The sequence below is a fragment of the Musa acuminata genome, chromosome BXJ2-10, assembly GCF_036884655.1.
Source record: "Musa acuminata AAA Group cultivar baxijiao chromosome BXJ2-10, Cavendish_Baxijiao_AAA, whole genome shotgun sequence".
Classification (NCBI taxonomy): Eukaryota; Viridiplantae; Streptophyta; class Magnoliopsida; order Zingiberales; family Musaceae; genus Musa; species Musa acuminata.
Genome location: NC_088347.1, coordinates 38,043,687 through 38,065,256, shown reverse-complemented (window position 1 = coordinate 38,065,256; position 21,570 = coordinate 38,043,687). Strand labels below are relative to the sequence as shown.

Sequence of the window (21,570 nt, the reverse complement as noted above, 5' to 3'; positions counted from 1 at the left end):
AATTGTGTATTAATATGGTGATCGGTTAAATTGTGTCTGTGCGGTTTAGCTACTATGAAGCCCTTGTCATAAAACTCATGTATGTTCATTGAGTAGACGATACATATACTGAACTCTCTTTTGGCACAGATTACAGGAAAAGTATTCTGGTGATTTGGATCGTGTAGATGCTTGGAATCTTTGAGGTAGTAAATTTTGTCTTAATCACTACTGCATGCTAAGATTGTGAAAAATGTTCAACTTTACATCATGCTTTTGATGCAATGGAGTTATTGGGATCCCTGATTGGTTCTTGCTTCGACTGTCTACCCCACGAGGTGACTTCAAATCTTTCAACTGTGTGCATGATTAGTTTTAAGATATCGATAAAGTGTCAAGCACAATTTGACAGTATCATATGCTGAAGACAGCGGTATTATTTTACGTGGATGGCTATGCGATTCATCCATCCACCAATCAGCGTCCACCATCGGGTGCGGGGTCCATTTGACACCAATGAAATGTATCTGGTGCCTGCGAAGGACCAGCTGATCCAAGTCACTGTCAACCGGCGCCGATATGTTTGACTCGGGAGGCGTGTGGGTTATCTTTGGGGTCACGGACCAATGGGCGGCGGGCGGCGGGCGGCAGTGCGACTCACGGGGAACGAGCTGCTGTGAAGTGGACACAACATTTGCAATCACCGAGAACACGACAGGTATAAAATACTCCGAGCATCACGTATATAACACTCGAATCCTGTGTATGTTGTCTTCTCGAGAAGAGATCACACCGAAGCACATGAATGCTTTCGATCACCAGTATAAGACAGGAGTCGAACAGGATCTTTCGAGGATTGTTATTGCTAACCTTTTTATCAGAAAGAGCAATCAACGTATTTGTAGGGGAAGGAATAGTCTACATTGCTTGGCGATCGAGTTCTTCGCATCCGCTCATTCTGAGAAAGAACTCAGGAATCGAGTTATGAGGAACTAGCAAGCATTGTAGGAACTGTCAATGGTATAGAACTCAGTGAAGAACGCTTTGTGGGAACTCTCAATGTTTTTTTGTGCTTGATTTAGATGGCAATAGCAGCAACATACTTACCGGGGAAAGAATAGTTTATGCTGCATTATGATTAAGTTGTTTTTACAGGAATGGAGTTCCAAGATATGGCAAGTAAGAGGTAAGCGGGCAGGAATCGCGTGCATTTGGTTGCTTGAGGAAGCTGGCTTTAACTTTCTGTAAGCAAATCAGAAGTGTGCATCTAAAAGACCTTCTCATGAAGAGAATGTTAATTTGGATATGTCTCGAGTTATGAAATTTACTTAGCTTTTCCATATAATAAATAGCATAAAATTAACTGTGGAGCTAATGGAGTGAGATAACAATGGGAGGAAGCTGCATCTCCTTGGTGGTGGCATGCAATCGTCTGAACTTGGGACTTCTCTCCAAACATGTTTTGAAGTCGTATTTGTAGAGATCATACTGCAATACCAATGAGCTTTCCTTAACTGCGTTATGTAATACATCTGTCTTGCTTTACCAACAGCACAAGTTGCATGGGAGAGGGCCACATAAAACCTACGCTAGAGTAACCTTGTGTGCACCGGAGAAATGCTCAGCAGCGGTGACCATGGCTGCCTCCGGCCCAGGGGACGCCGCAGCCGATCCTGGTTTAGCTCCACGGGTACAGTCGGCCGGAAAGGAAACGAGCCACGACGTTAACTCTGATAAGATTGACCGGCGGCCACTGTCGCTATCCATTGCTTCACCGATCAGTGGCAAGCTAAGATTTATGATTCAGGTCCAGACAACAAAGCTAGAAGAACTTGGAAGAGGAGTGAACTCAACGAAGAAGGCTTTTGTAGGGAGAATAAATAGATTGCATCGCTTGATGATCAAGTTCTTTGGCATTCCTTCTTGGGAATCAAGTTTGAAGAACTAGGTACAGGAGATAAGGAAAGTGCAATAGATTTTGTCATTGTCGTCTGCTGATGTTAGAAAAGTCAGCTGCTTGACCACAGTCGTAGTCAATGTCATATGCTTTCTTGGAAGCTGTCTCCATGGCATAAACATGAACTTGCACTTAAGAGTGAGTCGAGTGAAAGAGGTCCTCATGGAAGAGAACTTCATCCAACAAAAAACTATTTATTAAATTTTCGATTATTGTGACTGATATATTTGTGTTTTGTTTCTTTTTTGGGGATATAAAGAAAAGCATGAAATTAATGGACTAATCTGTGTTGGAAGAGAGAGCTGGCTATGTACCTCTGTGAATATCCAAGCAATAAGCAGGAAGAAGTTGCATGCACTTGTAGATTGAGGAACATTTGATTGATTGTTAGTGGATAGAAGAGAATAACTTATCACAAAGAAATATTATGAGTTGACAAGAGAAAAGCATTCTAGAGAATCAATATTGACAATATCAAATTTCTTATGAAACAACATGAATACAAAGCTAATCAATTTTTAACAGTAAGATTATACAGATATAGCTACTTCATGCCTTATGTGTTATACCACTCTAAATATTAGTTTCTTTTAATACTATAGATGAACAAAAAATAGTTATGGAGGGTAAACAGAAACATTAATATATGGTAAGGATATTCACTCTTTAAGAAAACTTTCTCCACTTGAGCTTGTGATGTTTCCACAAGTTTTACCTTGTGATGTGAGATGAATCATTCTTGTAATCAACAACTTTTGATTGGGAACGAGTCGCTGCATGCATGTAACACAGTCTCATGTTGTTGTTTGGAGCAAAACTTGCTGTCAATTATTGTACCAATAATTACAAGCATACCCATCCATAACACAAGTTTGTAAGCATAAAGATAGCAGCAGTAGAAGCTACATTGGCATAGGAGATCTCGAAAACTTATGGCACTTGTTGCTGCCCATCACTTCACCTATCACTGCCAAGACAGGAAGCATAGTACTTCAAGTTAAGCCGACACATGCAATAACAAGTTGGGATAGAAGAAGACTGGAGTGTCGTTGAGGCAGTGGGAAATGTATCCAGATGTCGGCAAGCAACATGTTTGTAGCACAAGGATCAGTTTATACTGCTTCGTGATCATGTTTCTAGCTCCCCTTTTCCAGTGAGAGAACTCAGGCAGGCACAAAGACATTGCAACTGGCATCGTTGTCTGCCGAGGAAGGCAGCAAGCTTTGCAGCACGCATGGATCGATCGACCTTTATCATCACCCAGCTGCTTGGCCACAGTTTCAGTCCACTGTTGTGTTCTTGTAAAGCTGTTTCAGCTTCATGAGCATGGACCAACAACCACAAACATTATGCACTGAAAGAGATTCCACGAGAAGTGAAAGGTACACCTACCCATACTTGGCTACTGTGCTATTCATGTCATCGCTTTGTTTACGATAAGCTCTCACTAGTCATCGGAAATAAAAGATAATTTGTCGGGAAGTGGATCTCATATATCTATCTATCTATCTATCTATCTATCTATCTATCTATCTATCAATTTATAAATAAAATAAAAGATACTTCTTTGAAACATTGACAAGGTTTTCTTCGAGATTAATAGTCCAACATATTGTTCCCACAACCAACTTGTCCCAAAGCATTTGCTCCGACTCGAAAGAAAGTTGTCTCTTTCAGTTGCCATAGGGTTCACCAAACTCAAAGCCAAAAGAAAAGATAATAATTAATTCCCATCACAAATAGATAGAACAGAGCTTCATGAGTTAGATACATGTTCCTGTCATATCAACATCACCTACCTTCCTCTGCCGAACAACTTGCGAGCCTCTGCCTCCTCCCTTCCCAACCGCTACGCAATCGAGTTTCTATGGGCGCCAGTGTCAGGACAATCTGCCATCATTTTTGACTCAGAGCTTCATGGATTATTAAACCTGAGATTGGCTATGGTGTGGAGTCAACTGCGAAGAGGACTCGAGAGGCATTCATAAGCAAGGAAATGATGCTTTTTCAGTAGGCTCTTATCTGAAACAGTGGTTTAATCTTTCTGGTTTCTGTCCCTCTTAATTTCGACCAGAAAGAATGCGTGTGCGTTCCCCCATTTAAAGGTCCATAAACTCCCATCGATGTCTTCGTTCCAGCGAGAGCAATAAGTGGAAATAGGAGCAGCAGGCGTCACCCATGGAAACATGCGGTGTACGAGTTGAGGCAACTCGCCCGGGAAAATCATTCCGGGCGATCTGGATGTTGCGGGACCCACACCCCTGGTCCTTTTATTATACTTTTCTGATGGATTTATCGGATAATTTTTCCAACCACAAACGTTTCCCACGCGATCCCTTACGCTCATGACTCTGTTTCGGCTCCATGTCAGCGCGTAAGGACCTGCCGTGCGCTTCGAGCGCGTGCGCAGAGGCAGAGCATTAAAAAGCTCACTGATAAGGCGGTAAACTAACCGCATTGCATCCAATTCCTTCTACCCACGCGGCTCAATGCCATCCGTCAGATCATTCTAACCCGTCAATCCAACAGATTCGACGTAACCTGTCCCTCCTTCTAGAGGCTTCCGATCCGCACGCTGGGAAAGAGAGTTACGGTTTCGTGCAATTGATATACAATTAATCGCGGCTTAAAGCCTTAATCGAGAGAAGGGTTTTAGCTGTGTGAGCCTGAGGCTCATATTACCAGCTCTCAATAAAAGCCAAGTGGGTGAGGGACGAGTTGGGGGCGAAGGAGCTGTTCCTCCGCCGTGGTGTCGACCCCCGGATCTGATTCCTGTCGTCGGTCGCCGTGGAGCTGGAGCCTGCCTTCTCTCCGGCGAGATCTCCCCGCCGGTGAGTTGCTTCGCGCAGACCTAGGCGCGATCTCCACACATCGGTCTCTCGCTTGGTTTCTAGGTGACTTCTTCTGCGATCTTATCGCGTGGTCGTTCGTAATCTCGCGAGGTTTGCCAGATCGTTGGGGTTTCGCTTATTTTGTTGCTTTTTGCCGATTCTTTTGGCACAATGATAGGTTTTCAGGGGTCGAGTTGGTCTCTACGTAGGAATACTAGGGTTTGGTCTAATTTGGTTAGATGCTGCCGATTTCTACTTAGATCGACATTCTTTGCCAGCGGATGCGTCATGAAACATATCCTTTGGTTCTCGAGCAAAGAAACGTTAAAGTAAGCTGGATCGAGCGCTTCCTTCAGTATTTCTCTTTGGTTTTGATGGTCTACCTTTTCTTGCGAACAAAATAGCAAGGATTCTTCGCGGTTTTGGTTTGAAGAGCTTTGTGGCGTTTGTCAGTGAAGCAGTTGCACTCTTTTCATTGTTAAGCGAATATTCCTAACCCTTGCTTGTTATCTTTCAACAACTGAAGAAACGCATAGATCTGTATTGGATATTTGATTTGTTAATTTCACGTGTTTTGATGTCTCACTTGTTTCGTTGATTTATTATATAATTTTTGTTTAGAGACGTCACTATTTTGGGGCATGGATAAGCGTATCTGCAAAACATTTGGTTTTGGCTAATGTGTTTGTCGCTGCTACACTAAACACATCATTTTATGACTATAAGTGAAGGAGTCAAGGAGACGAAAAGGATTTATGGCGAACATTTCAAGTTGATTTTTTACTATGGTAAAATGCATTTCTTTTCTTTTCTTGTGATCAACAGCTGCGTATTTGGTCCTTGGTTGACCTCCGGTGTCTTTGTTGTTTCTGTAATATCGGTTATACATCCAGTTTTTGTTCTCTAATTTTTTGTAGAGTCATGCCACGGAAATGAAGAACTCATGCCACAAAAATGAAGTTAGTTTTGTTCTGGCCTTCATATGGTGTGCATGTCTTTTCCTTGTCTTCTTTAACTTCTTTTTAGTTATTTCACGAAAATATGTATGCTACGATTTGCTTGGATTGTCCAAAGCAGTCAATTGCTTAATTATGCTAACCGAGTTTTATTATCCTAGAACCCATAATGTGAATGCTCTTTTTGACAGGTCTTGACTTTTCACATGAGCGTAATGTCCAATTAAGGTGGGTTTTCCGATGTAGGGTGGTCGTGCATCTCTATCTACACTGGCACTGCCTTCTAATTCTGATGTATGGTTTGTCGGTCCAGTAATACTTTCCTACTTAATGAACGATCCTGCATCACATCTTCTTCTCTCTACTATCGCGTCAACCTCTGTGTGTGGCGTGTGCTCAAGAGAGAAGAAGAGGAAGAAAAAGAAAAGCATCTTCTTTGGTGCAACCTCTGTTTGTGGTAACTGCAGATCCTGCATATTCCATGTCTCCTAACTTGGACAGCCCCATTAAGACCCAGATGGCAGTTTCAATCTTAAGTCGCACCACCAGCAGTGACTACCATGGGAGTAGCCAAAGCGAAGGAAAACAAGGTGGGCGGAGACGTGTGTTTGTCCAAACTGAAACTGGCTGTGTACTGGGTATTGAACTGGATCGTGGAGATAATGCCCACACCGTGAAAAGAAGGTTGCAAATTGCTCTCAATGTGCCTACTGAGGAGAGCTCCCTCACCTTTGGTGATCTTGTGTTAAAAAATGATCTCAGTGCTGTCCGGAATGATTCCCCATTACTTCTTACCAGGAATGCCCTGCACAGAAGTTCCTCTACACCATGCCTCTCTCCCACTGGAAAGGACATTCAGCATAGGGATCGGAGCAGTCCAATTGAAATTTTAGTGTGCTCAAGCCGCTGCTCTCGCACCCGACAGCTGGTTAAGGATGTCATGAACGCTATTAGAAATGGTGTTGAACCTATACCAGTTCACAGTGGGCTTGGTGGTGCCTACTACTTCAGGAATGTCAGAGGCGAATGTGTTGCAATTGTGAAGCCTACAGATGAAGAACCATTTGCACCAAATAATCCTAAAGGTTTCACGGGGAAGGCCCTTGGGCGACCGGGCCTGAAAAGGTCTGTCCGAGTTGGCGAGACTGGATTCAGGGAAGTTGCTGCGTACCTCCTGGATTATGATCATTTTGCCAATGTCCCCCCAACAGTCCTTGTGAAGGTCACTCATTCAGTTTTTCATGTGAACGAAGGTGTTAATTGCAATGCTAGTGGGAAGGCTGTTGACAAGAAGCGTAGTGCTGTCAGCAAGATAGCATCCTTTCAGCAGTTTATTCCTCATGACTTTGATGCTAGTGATCATGGGACCTCCAGTTTTCCTGTTGCGGCAATACACAGGATTGGTATACTTGATATTAGAATTTTTAATACTGACAGGCACGGTGGAAACCTTTTGGTAAGGAAACTTGAAGGGGTGACTGGTAGAGTTGGGGCCCAGACGGAACTTGTTCCAATCGATCATGGTCTCTGCTTGCCAGAGAGTTTAGAGGATCCGTATTTTGAGTGGATCCACTGGCCACAGGCATCAATCCCTTTCTCTGAGGATGAGCTCAAGTATATTGCTGACCTTGATCCGGTCAAAGATTCTGAGATGCTTCGTATGGAGCTGCCCATGATCCGTGAAGCATGCCTTAGAGTTTTGATCCTGTCAACTATTTTTCTCAAGGAAGCTGCTGCATTTGGGCTTTGCCTTGCAGAGATTGGTGAGATGATGAGCAGGGAATTCAGAGGAATGGAAGAAGAGCCAAGTGAACTGGAAGTTGTGTGCATTGAGGCAAGACAGTTGATAGCAGAAAGAATAGTATTTTCTCCAGTAGCCAATCCAAATGATGATGATGCGACTCTGTTTGACATTGACTATGAAGAAGCTGATCTGGCAATGCCAAAATCACCAGCGTCTTGTGCTTTTGGACAAAGAGGCAGAAGCTCCAAAAACCCGCTGTCAAGATTGGAGGAGAGTTTGGAGGAGCAGGAAGATGATGAGCACATAGAAAGCAATGTGAAGAGCACTTGCTGCCCATCTGCCTGTGAATGGCATCCGCATTTTTCAAAGCTGTCCACATCTTTGAAGGGCATAGCTCTTGCTGGAAAGAGTCAGCGATGCCTGGTTGGTGCTCCGAGTGCTAATTTTACTTGTAGTAAAATTAAAAATAGTGGTGGTGCTAGTAGGCCTCAGGTTGGTAATAGTAGGAGTGCCAACGAACAGCTGCCTGCAAATGTGAACTTTGTGAAGCTGGCTGACATGGGGGAGGAGGAGTGGTTAGCATTCCTGGAGAAGTTCCAGGAGTTGCTCCCAGGTGCATTCCGTAGTCGGAAATGTGGTGCTGCTGGCCAGAGGCAGAAGCAGAGGTTGGGCACTTCTTGCCAGTTTTGAGTAGAAGGTAGATATGGCAGGGTTGACAGCTGGTTTGCAGTCCAGTAGCGGTTGTTTGTGTGAGCCCTTTTCTAGTCGGGGTAAAGAATAGAGAAGGGGAGATTGCTGAATAATGATGTTTAGAGGATTATGGTATGTCGAAGGGAAGTGGAGGTGCGTCTTGTGGTTGTGCTTCCTCTGTATATATGTTTTATGGTTTTGTTTAAATGTCGAAGGGAAGAAGGTATTCTGATATCCTGCCTGTATGCCGCGTACTTGAAGAAGAAAAAAAAAATACTTTCAGCAATAAAAACGTAAAATAGCTGTATGTAAATTTGCTCGTCTCCTTTCAACAGTGTTCATTTTGATATAAATCATTGGATGGAACAACATTGGCCTCACCTAAAGGTTTTGTTGAATTGTTTCAAACGTTGGTCTCAGGTTGAGCAACATTTTGATGAACTGTTGCTGCCTCATTCCCTGCTTTCCCAGTAAACCCATGTACATCGTAAATCAATCAATATATAGGAAGGAGCTCATGTTAGAATTGTTTTATTAAGTGGAATCTCTCTGACAATTTTTTGTTTCTTAAACAGAGAGGCCCAGAATGGTATTTTACAGAGCTTCTACGGCGTACCGTACCAGGTTTTTTTGGTTCTATCTAACTCATTCATTTACCTTGTAAAATGGATTGCAAGTGTTAAAAACTTCCCATGCCAACAATCTGGAGTGGAAGGCTGGTACTAAATATCCGAATCTTACACAAAAACTGTAGTTTCTATTTGTTTCTCCAATGATTCTTCCTTTGGTCTTCAAGGGTTGTCGATGCTTTCATTGACATTATTTGTTGATTGAAATAAAAGCTCCATGTTCTTTTATGATCCATCAGTATCTTCAGATGATTTGTCTTTCACAAGCAGAGTCACATCTGCTTGGTTTTATCCTGCTGAGAATGTAATTATAACCAACCAGGGTATGCTTGTGGCAGATGAACATGGACTATAAGATCTGCGTGGCTGTGAGTAATTGTTGATGCCATGCTTGTGGCAGATGAACATGGACTATAAGATCTGCGTGGCTGTGAGGTAATTGTTGATGCCATGTGCCTCGATCATTATAAAATCCCTGCTTACTCTTTTGATTTCTGCAGCACTTGAAGTGAGAAGCAAGGCGGCAAGGGACGACTCGAAGATAGTGGAAGCCCACCTCCTCGGTCGGTTGGTGTTGCTCCCATCATGTGCTGCTTCTACTGCATCTAACTAATATATGTTATCATTCGTTGTTATCGATGTGTTTACTCTGACCTCTTACCAGGATCATCATGTGTTTGCACGTTCATGCGAGCCACTTGGGTGTACCGTTCGAGTGGGAAAGACGTAGGGACGGAGAGAGAATGAGAAAGAAAAAGGGAGGAAGCAATCTCTCTTATCACAAAAGCTGTACGGTTTGTTACTAACTTGGCACGTCATGTATTGCATGTTCCCTTTGCTTCTCATCTTATCGAGTCGGTGGTGAGTCCGTTTCAGGTGGCGCTGCTGTGGGGCGAAGATAGGAAGGAAAGATGGCAGGAGTGGAGTATGTAGGGTTGTTGCTGTTCAGTCACTGAATCTTGACTTGAGGTGGCCCATAGATGATGCGATTGAGACACGGTGTCTGCCTATGGCCATCATCGGCAAGGCCCCAACTCTACTACACATCATGCTGTAGGGAGGCTCTTGACGTTATCGGAAGATAAGTTGCACCAGCTGGGGTGGGTGTTGGTGAGCCAATAGGTTGTCTCCGAGTGTTTATTTGGGAAGTTGAATGGTGTGGGTTGTCCACACACTTTATACTCTACTCTGTCAATGCTTGCACAATAAGATCCTTTAATAACACTAAAAAGAAAGAAATGTGTTGGTATTTCTGACCGTCTATTTACTTACGTACATGTTGAAAGACTCATGAACAGATGATGTCTGTTGATTCACACCCTCGGTGGTCAGCATAATATTTCATAAGAAAGCCAATGGAATTTCCTCAATATCCTGAGATCTAATTAGATATTTCGTACTGACAGGTGGCCTTTCAAGCTGGCCATGCTCCTTGGCAAACACTCGTCGATTCTTAATCCTCCACAGAGTTCCAGATGCAATCGTTTCCTGAAAAAAAGAAAGGTATCATTCTTATTGAAATGACAGTCTTATCCCTGAATTAGTCTAAGATCTATAATCCTCTTTGCAAGCACTCAGTAAGAAATATCAGTTAGAAGCCTGGGCCGACCTCCTCTGGTTTCTTTGCCATCCTCTCTCACTCTAATTAGTTTCGTATCGAGAGTAAATAAAACTAGGATTGATTTATAAGAGGATATGATGATTGTACCGGAGCTCGAGTAGGGAAAAACTATACGTGGATGAAGTCAGATGACTCATCACGATGTCGAGTCACCATTGGGCTATGTCTCACATGCATCATGCTACATCAGGCTCCGGTCATGATATTTGACATCACGACGAATGAATGAAGTTAGACTTGTTATGATGTTGAGCTATATATATCATGTTAGGGCTTGATCTGAACTATGTTGGGTCTTGACGAGAACGTCAAGGGTCCCTGAGTGAGGGAAATTATAACAACCTAATTAGTTCCACGTTAGAAGTGGGCAAAACTAATTTGAACTTATAAGGGGATGAGTGCACTACTATTAACTTCAGCTTATGCATTTTGATAAATGATTTGGGCTAAACAAACGAGGTTGATAGACCAATTAGCCCATCAGTCCCGAATTGTAAAAAATGAATTAATATTATAATAATTTTAAAGAACAAGTTTCTAATTTAGTTGATGCAATATAAAATAGACCAGTGGCACTGGATGATATAACGAGTTAACAGTGCTGAAGCTCTTTTTCTTGGTATAATGGAGTTCTGGATAAAATCTCAAATTTTAATTACTCAATTTGCTAAAATTAAAGAAAACCTGCATAATAACATAATAATAGCACCTGTATCAATGTGATCATCAATTACCCGGATCTATCATCCAAGTCTAAAAAATAAAATTTCACATAGGATGGATCATCGACAACTCTGGATGAATTTTCATCCATATATTTAGTTCCTACCTTAGATCACATTTACAAACATATTTAGAGTCATATAGTTTGAGTTGTGGATACGGATAAGATTGGAACAGTTCTTATTCTGTTAGGATTCATGTTTGAAGATCCTAAACATCTCTTTATTTCAAGAAAATAAAATCTTAAAGAAGGAAAGAAAGATTGTTATGGGTACTAAACGCCTCTTTATCTAATGTGATAGATAATTCTATGTTAATTCAAGAAAAAAAGATCCTAAAGAAGATTGTGATCACATCTCTCTTAAAATCGACAAATAATGAGATGCTTAATTAAAAATTAACATTAGTTAGTACTATTGTATTTTAATCATATAGCAAAAAATTAAGATAAGAATTTTCATATCATTTGGCTTTGTGCCTCAGTGTGGCGAATGTGATTTTGATCGAACGGGTATAAATAAACCTTCCAATTGGTGGACCTTTCGTCAAACTAGAAGCTCTTTTTTCTTCTTCTTCTTCTTCTTCTTGGCTATATGTGATGGTTCGATCCGATCACATTCACTTTTAGGAGCTTAAACGTCTTCTTCTGCTTATGGAGTTACATATCTCTTGTATAATAAAACACTTGGTTAAATATCATCAAATGGCTAGAAGAGTAAGATTTTTAGGAGCTCAAACATCTCTTGATGTTTCAGCAGTGCTGAACACATCCTCAAATTCCTCAACCCTCACGATCGATCATTTAACATATCAGATTACTTTAATGACAACCAGAGATCCTTGCAGGAGTTGTTAGACATTGTTTATAGTGTTTGTGTAATTGGTCCTAAGATTAGTCCAGGAGAATGGTCTATCATTCTGTCATCAGATTCAGAAGCAAAAAAAAAAAAAGTTGCTTCTGAAATTTGTGTTTCCTTCTCAATCAATCAATACAAGAGAACAAGTGAGATTATGACATTTCGACAAAATTAACACACAATTGTATCAGCTAAGGATCTCTCCCAACATCTAAATAAAGATAACAAGAAAACCATATTTCTAAAAAGAACAAATGATTCATTAGAAACTTCATATTTTTAGTAAATGGAGATTGAGATGGAGGGATTGGATTATGAGTGTATGGAAATTTCACTCTATTTTTAAGTGCTCAAGTGAAGCACAAACTGTTTTCCCTTCTCATTCCAAGAATGAAAATGAATGGTTGACTTTCAAGCTTTATATAACAGATGTAATAACTTTTAAATAAAAATAATACCTATTAAAGATCATGGAGAGATTTTGTTAATATATTTTTAACTGTTGTATACATCCACAGCTCTCTCTCTCTGGTAATGCTCTAAACTAATTATTTTCAGTTCTAATTATTATATTAAAAATTAGGAAAAAGTTATGCAAGTCAACTGCTTTTAACTTTCTGCAGCTTCTGAGGAAGCTTATCCCAAATGCTTCATCTTATCATATGTATAGTTTCTCTCCTTTTTTTTTTTTTTTTGATTCTTCTATCCCTCTTTTCTGGACCAAGACATGTAAATGTTATTTTATCTTCTTCCATAACAGGGATCCAATCAACCTCCTGAATTGACTACCACTTCACCAAAACCTGTTTGCCAGCGATCATTCCACTCCAAAATGTTGCTCCGACATCCAGCGAAAAGGCCAGCAGAAGAACATGCGCTCTCAAGTGTTCCAGCCAGCCAATGTAGTCGGTCTTAGATATCCATCCATCTTAGGATGGCCAGCAAAAAGGCCTTTCACTGCCAAGAAAAAGGCAGGCATATGAGACACATGTCCTAAATGTAGGAGGCATCATAGGGAAACACTCACTCGAGTGCACAAAAAGAAACAGTCGCAAGTGCCATCATACTTCCAGTTCTATGTTTCGTAGTTTGTACTGTAGTAAATCTAGTTGTATCAAGGATCAATATCTTCTTCAATCATTATAGTAGTACCCTGTATTATCTATCATTAGCAAATTGCTGGCTTTTGATAGGCTATGCGCTTCACCAATAGTGCTTCCATCGGAATAATAGCTAATTGCTGGCTTAGCTATTATGTGTTATGATAACTCACCTGAAACAAAAACTAAACTGTATCTTGATTTGGTCATTCTGGTTGTTAGTCTGATATTTGCTATCATCTTCGAGTCAAAAAAGACAAAACATGTTTGATGCTAACTACGTGAAAATCCTAACTTAGATTGCCTCTGGTGAGTATAGTAGAGTGAATCAATAGGATCTGAAGAAACTTGCTTCTGTTATCTGAATATTGGAGAGAGAAATAACTCTGGCTGTGAACCCGAATCACAAATCCAGACTGCACAGTCTTCTTCACTTGGTGTTTTATTTGGGTAAAACCATGTTTTAGATTAATGAGAATCTATTTTTGAACTAGAAACTTGTGTGGATGCTGAAAAATTCAGAAACAAAACTGGGAGAAAGTAGAACACGATATTTTCCAATGAATTTTGTGACACTTGTTAATTAATGATTCGAAAGGCACCTGGACAAGTCGAGAACTTCTCCTCCTACTTGATTGAAAGCACCAAGAACATAAACAAAAGAAACAAGATGGAGGATTGTTTATGGTCCTTGCTCCTCTGCTTTGTGTGCACGACGGTTTTTTAGCTGTGTTCGCCCTCTAATCGAGAGAAGTGAGATCCCACCATGGAATAAGAAAAGGGAACAATATCTGGCGAACATCTGTCTCTTAGCAGGGCCATTAAGCTGTATCACCCACCTATGTATGTTGAGCTCCGACACAAAAGAAGAACATGTAGGCGACAAGAGAATTCAATGCTTCAGTTTCCTCTTTCCTCGAACAAACAAAAGGCTTTCCAAAACCTCAAGAAAGAATTCTCGTTGCTACCTCTGCAGCTTTGTGAGCTAAGCTGGATTGGCAGAAAATTAAGATAAATATTGGGTGTTTCAGCATCTTGGGTTTTCACTTCTCTCTTCAGTTGAACTTACACAACAACAACATACCTCGAGTTCAATAAACATTAATTATTTTGTATATATTTGAAATAAAGCATGTTTGATTACATGCTGAAGATGGATGGAAGGGTGTCTGTCTATTCACTTTTTCTTTTTATAAAAAAAAAGAAGACACTTGTTAAGGTTTTGGAATGGATTTATTGAACTATTCTTAAAAAAAGAAACAAAAGATAAAAGAAGCATTATCCAACTCATTCAATGATTAATTATTTAAAAGAAAAATACCATTTTTTCATGAATTTTAAACTAGAAATAGAAAAAAAAAATTAACCTTGATGTTATGTATGCTAATGACGATCATACAACGTAGCAGCAGAACATTAAATCCTTTGAATAAACAATAGAAAAAAAAGGGACCAATCTTCTTATATTCTTTTAAGTAATTTTTTTTTTTAGGACTCATTACAAGGAAAAGTGAAATATTTTTTTTGAAAATATTAGTACAATATTTTTGGATAATTAATACAGTAATATATCCATTATATATATATATATATATATATATATATATATATATATATATTTGTACACGAATCAATTTGTTTAACAAATGCTTGCCGTGATTTCCGCAACAATCTACCAAAAACGTTTCCAATCATGACGTGATTCCCTCTCCAAACCCACCTCTGTCTCTCTCTCTCTCACCGTTAACTCCTCCACCCCCCTTCCCCGCCGTTTTGCCCATCGAACTCTTAAAACCCATTGGTCCTTCCCGAAAACCATGGAGATGTGATCGCCGCCCCCTCTTGGCCGGAGAGATGGGAGGGATGACGTCGACGATGGCTGCGAGGTTCGCTTTCTTCCCGCCGGACCCGCCTTCGTACAGGGTAGTGGTGGAGGATGAAGCGTCGGGACGGCTGTCCATGACCACCGTGACGCCGCGGGAGGGGGTGGAAGTACGGCGGCTGTGGACCAGGCGCGGGAGCGGGATCGTCGCGATGTACGTTACGAACCCCAACGCGAAGCTCACCCTGCTCTACTCCCATGGCAACGCGGCCGACCTTGGCCAGATGTACGAGCTCTTCGTCGGGCTCAGCAATCACCTCCGCGTCAACTTGATGGGGTGAGGTGCCGCCTCGTTCTGGTTCCTTGTTTATTAATGAGTTCTGCGTTGGTAATCTTCGAGGACCTAAAGTTTGGATTTTGAACTAAAATGGATGGATCTTTTATGTTGCTTATGGCGCCTGCGTAGCTGATGGAGCGTTGTTTGTTTAGTTGAAAATTTTCAAACTTTTGTGATAATTTCGAATTGAAAATGGGATGGAAAGTCGTTGTTTGGAGCTACTTAAGCTGATTCCTGCGATAAGTTCGAAATGGATATTTTGACTTTTTCTTCTTTAATTTTTGTTCTTTCTTATGATAAATAAATTGTCGATTAAGTAGTTTTTACCGGAAAGCATTGATTCTTAGATCTTAAAGGAGTTATTTTTGCATTTTCTAATTCGTGATTTGTTATTAGATGTTGGAATTATGAAGTAAAAAACGGACGGTATCTTGTATCTTTGATGCTTACCTTGACACAGGAGCTACAATTAGCTGAATAATTTCCTAAAAAGACAAAAGAAAAGAAAAATAATTGCCTGAAGGAGTAGGATAATCTTGTGCAATTTCTGACTTTTTTATGCTCCTTTTGATCTGAAAATGGGTATCCAAACCATCGTTTTAGGACTAGGCATAAACTATAAAGATGTCTGTGTTCAAACAATATGACAAGCTTTTCAGCAGAATTTATCAGGCTTCCTAAGCTCATCTAGTTCGAATCCAATCTTATACCAGTGAGGGATGTTAAACCCTTTGATACAAATTTTGCAAGAACTGTAGGGACATTCCATACTGGGCTTTCTTCATTAAGTGTAGACGAGTTTTATGTGTGATGGTAACACTAACATGTCAGCAAAATTATCTGTTCATCTTCTAATGCTATAGATCAGATCGTGCGGACTTTTTAAAAATGCAAAGCATGGTGTGCACTAGGACCGCTTGGCTTGGTCTAATAATAGGTTCCCTTTATTTTTTTGATAAAAAGTGGTAAATGTGGAAAGTGCTGGTCCGAAAACAATTAGTTGCTGAGAGCTCTCTGTAAGTTCTTGAGGTGCCTCATAATCAGAGTTGTTTTCTTCCAGCATCCAATTGCATTAGAAAATTTCCATGTTTTTCATTTCATATAGTCAACGTCCAGGTTTGTTGGATGGTTTTTTTTGTTTAATATGGAAACCCACTTATTGCAGATATGACTATTCAGGTTATGGGCAATCATCTGGAAAGGTTGGCTTTGCATCCTTGTCACTTTTTTATCTTTTTCTGCTTTAATATTTGATTAACTGATGAAAAACAATATGTAATTTTGTCTCTTACCACATTGTACTCTCAGGCTTCAGAGCAAAATACTTATGCTGATATAGAAGCTGCTTACAAATGCCTTAAAGAGACTTATGGAGCCCATGAAGAAGATATTATTTTATATGGCCAATCAGTTGGTACTGGTCCTACTTTAGAATTAGCTGCTCGTTTGCCTCGATTGAGAGCAGTTGTTCTGCATAGTCCTATTTTGTCTGGTCTACGTGTAATGTATCCTGTGAAGCATACATACTGGTTTGACATATATAAGGTTCTTTTCCATTATTTTGCTAATCTGTGGGCTTATGGATCTTCATTTCATTGTGAGATCATCTTAACATCAAATCCTTTTTTTTTCTGCAGAACATTGATAAAATGCCACTTGTGAAATGTCCCGTGCTGGTAATTCATGTGAGTGTTGACTTTCTTGCTTTACTTGATATGGTATATCTTTTGTTGTTGCACTTTTGGTTAGAAAATTTTCTTTTATTTTGCTCTAGTTTGTGTTATATATTGTGTAGTTAAACCTTCTAGAGCCACTCAAGAAAGATATTTAACTATCACTTCACATATTTTACATCGAGACTTTAAACAGATCCAGGCTCTCGTCTCTGCTCCTTTGTAAATCAGCAATAAGAGTTAGTCTCAAGCTCCTTGCACAACAGTAGATCTTTTTGCTGAGTGAATCTTCTCTTAATATAAAATATTTAGAATCTCAATTCCCAATTTCTTTTTTATGTTAAATTTGACTAGGTAGAATCACTGTTCTATGCCTAGTGCAACATTCTATGATCCATTAGTTAAGAGTGAACTCTTTTCTCATTCTATGATCCACTATTTAAGAGTGAACTTTTTTCTTAGAGAAATTGAATGGTAAACTTTTTGTTGTTATGTTACTTGTGAAGCCAAATAACCTTGGATGTTGGACATAGATCCATTGAACTCTTAAAACTTGCTTAGGCTCATTTGCATATTCTTCGATGACTAAATTCTTTTTGTTTCATATCAACATCCGATACAAGAGAATTTTATCATGATTTTTCAAAAAGCCCCAACAGCTAACTTCAATACATCGGTAAGTACACTGCATTATTATATCTATCAACTCACTCAAGCTCCAATTCATCAATTATACAAGAGGAAACAAGATTGGTACCATCCTTAGATAAACAGATCGGGCACCCCTCTTGTAGAATACATAGATCTAATCTGGTTCTCCCAGCATGGCACCCAAATGCAGCCCTGCAAGGGCATACTAGAGGCTTGACATTAATAATGGCTACTTTTGGTTTAGTGGACTCCCCACTCCCCACTCTGCATAGTAAACAAAGCAATTAGATAGTTTGGTCCATCCATTTTGGAATTTGACATTTGAGATCCTCTTTGAAGCTGTATATAATGTTCCCGCCTTCTTTTGCTTTCTGAATATGCTATTAATATGTTCAACGACAAATAATAATTGGTAGCAGCCAGCAAACATTTTCTGTGGTTCTATATGATTTCCTTGCCTCTTCGTTTTCTGTTCATAGTAGCAGCTTCCTTCATATACAGACTATATTTCTAAATTGAGAGTAAAGATATTCTGTACTTTCTGGAACATCCTAACAGAACACATGACTTGAAGGACTTCTGATTCCTCCATTCATTAATGAGTCCTTGATACGATTTTGAATCTTTAATGCATGCAAGCCAGGATGCTAGCAAACCTAGGCACCCTTTGTGGAAACCAAAATACCCTATGCCACTTGTCTCACTTTCATATTATAAACCATCTTGATCATTCTTGATTTTTGATAACATGAACAGTGGTTTGCAAATTTTTGTTATTTTGTCTGATCTTGCTTGGTGAATGACAGTAATTGGGCAACATCTGCATTTTTGTTGTTTTCTCGTCACAAGCTGCCTTCATATAAGAACACCTATATATGCATGAAGAAGGGAGTCCCCAAATTTTCTTATCTTCACTTTTGGTTGTCGCAGGCCCATATCATTCTTCTTCTGTTGTTCTTTTCCTACCTATGTTTAATTTATATAAGTTGATTAGGGAACTTTTTTTCCTGTTATGTTTATGTTGCTTATTTGCCTTCTCATCTTCTAAAACATGAACTATGTATGGAAATATATATATCATGTATCATTCATCATGAAGTCTGAAAATTTAGGGAGCTGGGAGTTGACTGTGTTTGATATCAAGATAAATAAATGAATATTACCTTCAATGTTTTGCACACATAGATTATTAATTTTTCCTTGCCTTTTCACCTATTGAATTAGTCGATATCTATGGTCCATGTCCTTCTATTATGTATATTTGCATGGAAGCATGTTCATATACTAACCCTTGCTTGTGCCCTTTTACTGCTTGCATATAAGGCTCTTAACTAAAACTATATAGATGGAGTGCTCTATATGTACCTTGTCTATGAGCTAATGATATCTATAACATTTTTTTCTGTATGTACTTCATATTTGAGCTGATGATATCAGCAGCAAGCTTTGCTTTGTTCAATTCTTCAAAACGCGTCTGCTATTTTAGATGGTAACCACCGATACACAAAGTGGACACCAAGTTAACGGATATCTGTTATACTTAAGGACATGGGACAAAATGGTTAACATTGGACAGCAAAAAATTAGAATCACTTATTCATCTGCATTAAAAATACTGGTTGAATATAAATGGCTAGAAATTTAAATATTAAACCTATACATACATGACACAAACAGTAGAATGCAATTTTAATAATTTCAGTTGAATGTTTTGCTCTATAAAACCATTCAAGTATAATTACTCTTTCTTCAGTCCTCTTTTTGTCTTTTCCTACATATAAGTTTTGTTTCCTTCAAATCTGTGTTTCCAAATAGTTCTTGTATATTAAAAACCACTGGAGCAGAACTTTCAGGATCGGTAGAGATTATTGGAAATGCCATCTAGATGACTCAGATGTTATTGTTTTTGCAGGGTACAGAAGATAATGTCGTTGATTGTTCACATGGGAAGCGCCTGTGGGAACTATGCAAAGAAAAGTATGAACCTCTTTGGATTAAGGGAGGCAACCACAATAATCTAGAACTCTTTCCAGATTACATCAGGCATTTAAAGAAGTTCATATCAGCCATAGAGAACTTACTTGTAAGAAAAGATGAATCTGTTGAGAGATCAGATGTCACTGAGGCTCCTCGGACGAGCTCCGACTGTCTAGAGTCTTCAAGAATGAGCACAGATCAGACAGACATGTCTAGATCAAGCACTGTCAGTGGGGATAAATCTAAGCGGAGAACAGAAAGTGGAGGAAAGTCAAGACCTAGTACTGACAGGAGAGAGAAATCAAGAAAAAGTGTTGATAGTTCTAAAGACATGAAGGATGACATGGACCAACCAGAAAAACCGAGGAAAAGCTCTGATCGGTCAGATGAAACTTAAGATTGGCTAAGATTGCTTTCTCTTTTGTTGATTTATTCTATGTGAATATATTTTATCTTGACTGTTGTGATAAATGATGGCAGCTTTGGAGACATGATGAGATCAATGGGATTATGCAATATGGACTGTTTGAAAGACACAGCTTCCAAGGCCTAAGCAATACAAAGGTGAGTTATTGGTTTTGGGTGGTGTTGCTTTTTTTCGTTTGATTTATCGGTTGGACAGTTTGTCTTTGTTGATGGCAGATAAATTTGTTTGTGTCCTTTTTTAACCAATAAAAAGCAATCACATGGAGAATGAATGGTGTTCAGCTCTTTTCCCTTCCCTTCTGTTCCCTTCTTCCACCAGATGGTTAGTTCTAGCGTATGTGCCAATGAGTGTCATGCTGTCCATATAATGGAGTAATATGTTACATCAGGTAAATCTGGATAATTTAAAGCCATTTTTAAATATTTGTTCAACTACTCATGTCTTCGAAGTGTGTTGTGAGTTAGAGGAGGCCCCTAAGCCTATTTAACTATTGAGATCACTGGCTAGCGGAAGCAAACACCACATTCAAATTTGGAGGAGACTCTCCAATATTTATGTAGTTGAATTCTTTCTTTTTTGTCTACGGGACAATGGTTTTGTGAGTTAGAGGAGGCCCCTAAGCCTATTTAACTATTGAGATCACTGGTTGGCTGAAGTAAACACCGCATTCAAATTTGGAGGAGACTCCCCAATATTTATGTAGTTGAATTCTTTCTTTTTGTCTACGGGGCAATGGTTTTGCTTCACTTGTCTCTATATATATCGATTTGTCTTAGGTGTAGTTTGCAATGATTTGAAAAATCTTTTAGTTTATGAATATGTTAAGAGCATATTTTAACATTTTTTTTTTTTGACAGACAACCGATGTTGAAATTAGTTTTGCTTCCCGTTGTCCGTCCGCGCATATCTCTGTATTTAGGCCCTCTCTTTTTTCTTTTTTTTTTCACGTCATGCATGTTATTTCTTTGAGAAAGATGGTTGTCGGTAATGAAGTGGCCAAGTCTTTTTTTTTTTTTTGTGTGTGTTGGCAGAATTCACCAGGATGAGGCAGGGTTATTTGTGAAGTGCACAGATAAATGAGGCAGGGTTATGCTGCCCCTAAAATTTTGATACTGCTAGAAATCAAATGTGATGTTTGTCCGATCAATATTTAGGTTGCAAGAAGGATACTAAATTTGGGATTGTTACTTTTACCTTCCTGAAGAATCAAATGTGATGCTTACCTCATGTGGTCTATCTATCCCAATCACAGCCCTCTTTTTATCCGATCAACATCATGAGGTGTAAATTTTCACCTCCAATTGGTTTGGTGGTATACATCATCCCATTCGGGTTGTGCTATTTATGGTTGGTTGGTAGTGATGATTGTACAACCACGGTATAAAGAGAGAGAAATTTACCTTCGATTCTCTCATTTGATGTTTTTATGTATTTTTTTTTAATACCTTTAATGTCCCTCGATGGAGGTGGGAAGAAGATGAGATCCAAGTGACTGACAAAAGCAACATATGAGAGACTATTATGACAAAGCTAGTGCTTTGTAAAAGCAAAGTTCCAAGTAATCAGCAATGCCTACTTAAGAGTAGAGTAGGAGGT

At 39.5% G+C, this 21,570-nt stretch overlaps 2 protein-coding genes across 12 annotated transcripts; both read left to right on the top strand.

The window, feature by feature from the left end:
- Positions 1-4,610: 4,610 nt before the first annotated feature.
- On the top strand, positions 4,611-8,470 carry LOC103969728 (phosphatidylinositol 4-kinase gamma 6). Of its 6 annotated transcripts, XM_009383373.3 has the most exons (3): positions 4,636-4,830; positions 4,946-5,096; positions 5,915-8,470. In XM_009383373.3, the coding sequence occupies exon 3, from the start codon at positions 6,205-6,207 to the stop codon at positions 8,155-8,157; it is 1,953 nt and encodes a 650-aa protein (XP_009381648.2). In that variant the 5' UTR covers positions 4,636-4,830; positions 4,946-5,096; positions 5,915-6,204; the 3' UTR covers positions 8,158-8,470. The 6 variants fall into 6 exon arrangements, with proteins under 6 accessions (XP_009381646.2, XP_009381648.2, XP_009381650.2 ...); XM_009383371.3 differs by lacking the exon at positions 4,946-5,096 and having other exon boundaries at positions 4,611-4,767; XM_009383375.3 differs by lacking the exon at positions 4,946-5,096.
- A 6,323-nt stretch (positions 8,471-14,793) lies between these two features.
- Positions 14,794-21,403, top strand: LOC135581360 (uncharacterized). Of its 6 annotated transcripts, XR_010492174.1 has the most exons (8): positions 14,794-15,246; positions 16,412-16,448; positions 16,555-16,791; positions 16,884-16,931; positions 19,483-19,928; positions 20,028-20,111; positions 20,190-20,362; positions 20,832-21,402. XR_010492174.1 is itself a non-coding variant. In XM_065130965.1 (7 exons), exons 1-6 carry the CDS (start codon positions 14,942-14,944, stop codon positions 20,098-20,100), a joined length of 1,146 nt encoding a protein of 381 aa, XP_064987037.1. In that variant the 5' UTR covers positions 14,794-14,941; the 3' UTR covers positions 20,101-20,111; positions 20,832-21,395. The 6 variants fall into 6 exon arrangements, 4 of the variants coding, with proteins under 4 accessions (XP_064987037.1, XP_064987035.1, XP_064987036.1 ...); XM_065130965.1 differs by lacking the exon at positions 20,190-20,362 and having other exon boundaries at positions 20,832-21,395; XM_065130963.1 differs by lacking the exon at positions 20,832-21,402 and having other exon boundaries at positions 20,190-20,811.
- Positions 21,404-21,570: the final 167 nt, after the last annotated feature.